This window comes from Melospiza melodia, chromosome 3, assembly GCF_035770615.1.
Source record: "Melospiza melodia melodia isolate bMelMel2 chromosome 3, bMelMel2.pri, whole genome shotgun sequence".
NCBI classification, from domain to species: Eukaryota; Metazoa; Chordata; class Aves; order Passeriformes; family Passerellidae; genus Melospiza; species Melospiza melodia.
In genome coordinates, this window is record NC_086196.1 from 47,104,595 (window position 1) to 47,112,759 (window position 8,165).

An 8,165-nucleotide genomic window follows, 5' to 3' on the forward strand; every position below is an offset into this window, starting at 1 on the left:
TAAATCTTGTGTGAAGTTGACTATTGTAAAATAATTTTAATGAGCCCAATCTGTTTGACTTCCATTTTTTAAAGTCTTTGTATACCTGCATAACTGTATTTTGCTCTCTTACCAGAGTTTTGAAGGTACCATTGTGTGGGAGAGCCAGGATCTTCAGGGCTTGGTTTCAAGAAACCTTCATAAAGTGATGGTGAATGATGGAGGAGGTGTTTTCAGAGTCATTACAGTGAGTCCCCTCACCTTCCTTTCCACCATGTTTCTATTTTTCCTATAACTGTTGAGAATTTAGCATTTTATTTTCCTGTGTTTCTCTGTGTAAATCATTAATTTAGTTGGGCTTCTCCTTTTGTCTCAGAAAAGAAGTTTTGCTTTGCCTTCTTGCAAAAAAATTACACTTGTAAGTGGCATTTTATTTTGAGAGGAGTAAAGCTGTCATTGTTTTTGTGAGAATGTGAAGCAGTATCAGTATATCAGAGATGGCAAAATGTCATCACAGGGTCAAAAATCCTGTGCTAAAATCCCAACTGATGGGATAAAGTCTGGGTATTTGCTTTTTGGCAGTGTCTCTTTTCATGTCACATTGTTGCTTGCCTAAACATCCTGTGTCATTGTAATTTAGCCAGAATAATTTTGCATTTTGCTGTCAACTTTGAAACTAGTTTCCTGAAAGTTTCAGTGGTACTGCTAGTTCTGGATGAAACTTAAAAAAATGCCACAAAACTTTAGTTAAAAATCTTAGTCTTAGTGTTTCATGGCACATGGTGTGATTCTTGGGGTGATCCTGTGCAGGACCAGGAGTTGGACGTCAGTAATTGTTGTGGGTCCCTTCCAACTCAGGATGTTCTGTGGTTCTGTGATTATGCCAGTGCCTGAACCAGCAGAGCTTTGAATTAATTTCATTCTTAGTTGCCAGAAAACTTCACACCTTGAAATCAGAGGGGAAGACACATCAATAATGAGAGACAAATTAATCTGTTAATTTCAATTAATCTGTTCCTAACAGGCAGGGGAAGGGTCACTGCCACATGAACTCACAGAAGGAGTGGAGGGAATAGCAGGTGGTTTTATCTACACTATTCAAGGTAAGGCCACAAAACGTAGCATGACATTTGATGTGATGGTAAAACAGGTAATTTAAATTACACTGCTGAGTATAATTTCTGCTGCCTTCATGAACTTAGTCACTCTAGGTTTTCTTTTAGCAGAAACATTCTCTTCCTGGCTCTTTTATGCTTTTTTATGGTCTTTTATGCATCAATATTCTGATGTGATTCCTTTGCTTGCCTTTTGTCAGCCACTCCAGTTGACTTGCATTCCTTTGTCTTTTTATCTAGACTCTCCTTCTTGTGTTTTGTTACCCAAAATTGAGTTAAAAAATGTCACGTACTGAAATCTTTCCCTGATATTTTTCACACTTTTTTTCCAGTTCTGTTGCAGTTAGAGGTACTGTATCACAATGTTTAACAATTTGGACAAACAGTTCCCATCCCTGTTGTTGTCCTTTTGCACCTATTTCAGCAGAATGTTGAGATTTTAGAGGAGGTCTTTCCAATTTCTAAGATTTTGACCACATAGTACTGGAACCAATGTGTTCTTATTGGTCCAACATAAGCCTTGAGTGTTATTGCTGTGTTTTTGTAGCTAGGCCTATACCTAGGCAGATACAATTGGGCAGTCCTGTTGTCTTGTCTGCTGTGTAGGAGCCTGAATTGAGGTGTGTGCTGAAGCCCTTCCATTTTGTTTGACAAACTTTTCTTCAGTACCACAAACTACCTCCTTATCTGCAATATATTTTTAGCTTTTACCTGCAGTTATGTGGTGTGGTTCAGCAGGGATCATTGGTGCTACATCAAAGCAATGCCTATTTGATTATATTTAGCATAGCATTGTTTATTTTTTATGCTAAATACATATACTTAGGAGGAACTGACAGTGGCCTTTTTACTCTACAGTAAGAGAAATAGTGAAGTCCCAGACTGATCTTTATATTAAGGAACCTTAGAAAGTTGAATTCTTTTATTACTGAAGAGGAAGAGAATACTTTTTTACTTTAAAGTTTTAGTGTCAGGCCTTATACAAAAAAATATTTGTTGTTCTGCAACTTAAACTATTTTATAGAAATTTTAAAATTAATTGTAGGATTTTCATAACCCCATTAATTTGAATGCTTCTTCAGATTCATTTTGTCAATGAATGTCATGTGTGCCCTGTATGATCCAAGAGAAATGTGAAATAATATGCATCTTTGTTTAATAATGGTTCTTTCTGTTTCTTTCAGAAGGTGATGCTCTTTTAAAAAGCCTCCATACTCGCCCAGAAAGGTTTGCAAGTCACCTTAAAAACCTTGAGAAGGAAGATGCTTTATTGAAGGAAGAAAGCAGCATGTATGATGACATTGTTTTTGTAGATGTGATTGACACTTACAGAAACGTTCCCTCCAAACTGCTGAACTTCTACCGATGGTAAGTAGAAAAGAAAGTTTTTTCTTATTTTCTCTTAGGAATGGTGCTGTTTGTAGTGCAAGATGATCTAGCAGATCATGTTACTTGATAGGTTCCATGAAATACATGCCTTATGTGTTTTACTTCATTAAGTTGTATTTCTGTCTCAGCACTTTGAATGCATGTAGTGAGTAAAATGGCAGTGCCTGTTGTTTTTTTAATGCTGACCCTTGGTGCTTCAAATCTGCACAAGCTGGCAAGACAGGCTTCTGCTCTAAGAGTCCAGGTGTAAAAATTTTCATTTCTCCCTGTAATTTCTTTTCATTTGTATCTAACTGAAAACTAGCAGTTGTAGTATTTTAAAGGATGGCTTTTGGCCAGTTTGTGTACTTGCTCAGTGTTTCAGTTTGTGGCTGTTGCTCCAGTCCCATAATCATCTTGATGGGCCTTTGCTGGACTCTCCGCCCAGTATGGCCATGTCCCTCTTGTACTGAGGAGTCTAAGACTGCACATGTTGTCCAGATGTGGCCACACCGGTGCTGAGTGGAGGGGAAGGGTTGGGAGCATGTGTACAGCAGGGACAGAAGGCTGATAGGAAGAGTTTTCATAGTGAAATGCATTGTCTGTGTTAATCCAGTAAGTTTCCACCTCTAAATTTGCAGTGATTTCATTATTCTGAGATAACGGTTTCAGTTAATTGATGCTGCTGTGGAGTAAGAAATACAGTTGACAGTTGTGCTTTATCCAAAATTCAGTTTAATTGCTTGCAAGATTATGCACTTATGTCACAAATTCCATGGCTATGAATGTAACTGAAAAACTGAACATGCTTTTAGTTCTAAAAGGAGGTTTGCATGTCAACACTTAGATCTTTGTGATAATTTCTTACAGATTTGCAATTTTTCAAGATTTAGTAATAAAAGGCTTTTAAAAATACCCTTCTTGTTGTAAGAAGTTATCCTTACAAATGTTTGTAACCAACCCAGCCATGATCCCTAGAATCTTAAGCTGTTTTGGTTATTTTATGTGTGTCATGTTCAAGCATTTCAGACAGGTAAAGATAACATTTTTCATGTTTGAAGGGTGCATTTACAGAGAAAGAGTACGGACAGAGTTGTTTCCACAGATGTTTTTTACCACCTACAACCTTCTCATTGCCCTTGAACTGACTGTCTTATCCTGAAAGTAAGCTACTGGTATGTAGCCAATGGCTTTTAACAGCTGTGCTGCCATCAGCATCAGGGATTCATATCCTTCTGAGGTCAATACTGCTTAAGATGCTTTCATTAGTAAATCCACCATCTGTCCTGGAGAAAAAAACTTCAAATTTGTTTTCTTCTGCTCATACACAAGTCCATGTTGTAAGATCATCATAGGACACAGCTGCATCTCCTTTGAAGGACAAGCAGTCAGCCTTGGTCGATAGAGAAAACTTTTAAAAGTCAAGGGTAGCAAAGGTGTTCCTTCCCTCTTGCTCCCCCCCCACATCCCAAAAACCCCTTGCAGAGCATGCTGTCTGTAGTTTGTGGTGTGCAGCTCAGCATCTCATCACTTTCCTTTTTGGCTACAGGACAGTGGAATCAACGAGTTTTGACTTGTTGCTGAAGACGGATGATGACTGTTACATTGATTTGGAAGGTGTTTTTAACAGGATAATGCAGAAAAAATTGGACAGGCCAAACATTTGGTGGGGAAAGTAAGTTGTTTTTAAAAATTACCTTTAAGAGATCGTTACCATTTCTTTATGAATGGTTTAGTGATTTAAGTCTGTTTTAATGTGGGTTCCCCTCCTATGCCTAAGGAAGCCAGCCTGTAAAAAGCAGGACTTCTGTATGTGTTAAACTTTGAATCTCAGAATCAGAAATCAGTCCTTTACAATAACTTTCCAGAGTATGCCTTTACAGCGATTTAAACTTGCTGAATATCTTGCCTGGTTTTAAAATGTGTTGTAGACATCTTTGTCATGGTACTTAAGTAAATAAGAATTTTCCAGCAATATAGCGAAGTTAAAAGTACGTAGTACAGAACTATAAATACTACTTTTTGTAATGTCACTATGAGTTTTCTTGTGGGCTTGAGGAAGTGGGGTAAATGAGAGAAACAAAGTTTCTGTTATGGTCTGTACTTTATTGTAACAGCTGTGGAATTCAGGCATTGCTACCCACTTCTGCTGTATGAAATAGCAGATCCGAGTAATAAATTTTTGACTGAACTCGTGAACAACCAGGAGGATCAAAATAGCCCATATCTTCCCTTCCATCCATGGAATGCATGGCAGCTCTGGTATGAAATCCAATATAGCAGGAACTCTGTGCTACTACAGCATTCAATATAGCATAATGGTACAATGTGCCTTCCAGTTGCCTTCTGCTCATTGAAGAAAAACAGGCCTTTGCTGCTTTGCTCCACAAATCTGATCCCGCCTGTTGCTTATAAAGCAATTTGACAAGGTGTGTGGTCAAGTGTGTGAAATAGTTGGTTATCTTGTGATTATCTCAAAGATCTTAGGAGTGACATCTTTTGGTGTAAATTCTTTAATAGTCACAGTCTTCAGGTCAGGCAAGTGTGATATGTAGGGAGCAACACTGAAATAACTATAGCAGTATAAAATGATTATCAAAGCAGATGCTTCTCAGTCTGGAGGGGCTTGAACTCTTTGTGCTGTGATTCAGTGGAGTGGAAGGTACTGTGCCTAAAGTGAATTCAGGTGTCAGATGAGACTTTCATTTACTTTGTGCTTTAATATGTCAGTTTCAGTTGAGAATGGGCAGAATCTGATGACATACCTGCCACTCAGCTGTGATCGATTCCTCCCTTTCGGGGCTGTTGTCTGAGGTGACAGTTCTTAGTAGCTCACTGAAGCTTTCAGCTGCTTGTGCTCATGACTGGAAATCAGCAATGCTGAACCTCTTTGTGCAACAGGGGCAGACCCTGCTGCATTGACACAGTTATGTCTCCTAGCTGTGGCTGCATGAAGTGTTAGTGAGGCCAGAGGAGTGCAATAGCAGCTGGTTCCCAAACAGGGAAGCAGGATGCTTTTCACGTGGCAGTTTGGCAGGGTCCCTAGCGCTGCACAGCGCCGCAGCGAGCTCTGCCACGCTGGGAGCGTCTGGGGAGACTCTGCAGCCACAGACTGCTTCCTGCAGGCCTCTGGAGGGAATAAAGCCTTCCTTAGAGAACACCACTGCCAGGAAGAGTTCTTTTGTAATTCAGTGATGGCAGCCTTTGAACATCTCCTTTGTTGAGCTTCATTTGGAAAACAGCTTAGAGAAGGTAGTACTGCATCCTGATTTTTTAAGCAGCCACTAGCTTTAACAGGAAAATGGGTTGCATAACATCACTGTCTGCATGCCTGCTGGAGGCATTGCCCTTGTGTCATGTTGATTAACCAAAGGGGTTAATTAGCAGGAGACAGATGTGCCCATTACAAAATAGGTAAGGATGTGTGTGCTTACCTAGTTCAAAACCCAACAGCAAGGCATAGATGCTGAGGACCTGACTGTCAGTGTTGCTTTGGTTTCTGTTTTGAAAACTTTCTCTTATTATCCAAGATTGAGACCAAACAACAGTTACAATTTCAGCTTTGTGCCCTAGAGAAATAAGACTGGGAGCTATAATTAGGATCACCTACTTCTTTCTCTCAATTGTTTATCAGTATTACTTCAGTTATCAATGTTCATAGGTTCCACAGAGGCCTCTCTATAAACTCTCATGTCTAACATGTCTTCAGTTTCAGGCTAAATTGGGCAGTTGATCGAACTGGGAAATGGCAAGAACTGGAGTATCCAAGTCCTGCATATCCAGCCTTTGCTTGTGGGTCTGGCTATGTCATCTCCAAAGACATTGTGCAGTGGCTGGCAAGCAACTCTGAAAGATTAAAAACGTACCAGGTAATAAAGATTAGTTCAGTTTTTCTGTGTTGAAGTGGTCTGGGGAACCACATGTACTGGATGAGTCAGAAAGAATATTGCTCAAGTGTTAGTGTTGGGTTCTCCTGGCTCATGGGGGCTTTTGCCGTGTTTTTGGTTGCTAGGTTTAGTGCCTGTTCTAATTCAAAGCACAGATGTTTGGGACTGAAAACCTCTGGAGGTGTAATCTTGTTTTTTGTACTCTGTTTCTGTAAGAATAGTGTATTGTTATGGGAGAGGTGGAAGGATTATTTTAGCACCTCTGCAGTAGCCTGGCGTAGGTTTTTGTAGTTACCATTCTTTACTGCTTGTAGATGATGCAACTCATTCCAGGTCACAGTCATGCTTTATGCTTTCTTGGTGCTCATATCTGTATTTTTTTTCATCTCAGGGTGAAGATGTGAGCATGGGCATCTGGATGGCAGCTGTAGGACCCAAGCGGTATCAAGTAAGTCTGAAGGAATCGTCTGACCTTACAGAAAGAGGAGATGGCTGCTGTTCCAAGTAGCATAAAACAGGAGAAATGGTGGTTTTTTTTGGAATTGGAATAACCATTGAATTAAAATCCAGAGGGAAAAAAAGTCTTTTAAAGATGTATTTAAAAGAAAAACCACAAAACTGCCACAAACCACCTGCAGACTCCATCCCTACCCCCAAGTTCTCTGAATAGGTCTAGAAGATCAGTTTGGGATCTTTGTGTGCAATGTTTGTTGCTGGAAACAATAAACACCTGATTCTTGGAAGTGAAGATTGTTGGAGACTACATACTTTCTAAGAAAAACTATTGAAATATTTCTCTCTCTCTTGACAGGATGGTCTCTGGTTGTGTGAGAAGACGTGTGAGAGTGGCATGCTGTCTTCCCCCCAGTACTCGCCCCAGGAGCTGGGAGAGCTCTGGAGATTAAAGGAACTGTGTGGAGATCCATGTAGATGTGAGGAAAGATGATGGACTTGCCTTGGAAAACAGGGTAGTGTATAATGATCATGGAAAAGTGTACATTTGGATTCATTCCTGGAACAATAAGAAATACTAAGGTACCTTTTAATGCTGGGTTTCAACTAAAGTATAACAATATTTGCACATCCCTTTTGATAATTACAAGTGGACTGATACTATTCATTTTCTATAGTATAGATGTTGATCAGACAAAAACCAAAATGTTCAAGATTAAAAAAAAAATCCTTTTTATATAAAGTCAAAGACCTACTTGTAATTAATAAATGCACATAAGAATGCCAACTAGCCTGTCTTTTGTAAATTGAAGCACTACTGATTTGATTCAGTATAGGGCTGTTCCAGGCTCCTGTGAGAGTTGTGCTCAGCAGCTGGTAAGTCTTGCTGCAGCACATTCTGTGCTGTCTGAGGGGCTGCCCTCATCTGTGCAGGGTCAGGGACAGCAATGGGGGCTAGGATTTGTGATTAGTTTGTTTATATCAATCATTGTCATTTTAGATAAAAATAAAATCAAGGTTTGCTTATACCAAATCTTCAAGTACTGCAAACTTGGCCTGATTTAGGAGGGATTTCTGAGAGCTCATTCTGACTAGATATGAATCTGAGGGTACACAAGTGAAAGTAAAATAAGCTTGAGGAACAGCACGCTAAAGATTGTAAAATAAATAGCAATGCCTTGCAGTGTGCTGCGAACTTATTTATAATGTGGTATGTTAACACTGTAGGGTAGAAGAAAGGTCTGGCAGATTTTGACCTTAATCATCTAAGGTAGAAACTGCTAAAATTACTGCTGGGTTTTGTTCACTATAAGGTCGTTGGATGTAGGTGAAAACAAAGAGGAAGTGGCCTCTCAGTGCAGGA

General features: G+C 39.5%; 1 protein-coding gene across 1 annotated transcript in view; it reads left to right on the plus strand.

Moving 5' to 3' along the window:
- Positions 1–7,835, plus strand: part of B3GALNT2 (beta-1,3-N-acetylgalactosaminyltransferase 2) — a 28,179-nt gene extending 20,344 nt beyond the window's left edge. Inside the window, exons 6-12 of the mRNA XM_063151609.1 lie at positions 116–226; positions 1,004–1,082; positions 2,279–2,462; positions 4,012–4,137; positions 6,172–6,331; positions 6,741–6,797; positions 7,161–7,835. Coding sequence (XP_063007679.1) covers positions 116–226; positions 1,004–1,082; positions 2,279–2,462; positions 4,012–4,137; positions 6,172–6,331; positions 6,741–6,797; positions 7,161–7,295 — 852 coding nt within the window. The 3' untranslated portion in view covers positions 7,296–7,835. The remainder of the gene's footprint in view (positions 1–115; positions 227–1,003; positions 1,083–2,278; positions 2,463–4,011; positions 4,138–6,171; positions 6,332–6,740; positions 6,798–7,160) is intronic.
- The last annotated feature ends 330 nt before the right edge of the window (positions 7,836–8,165 follow it).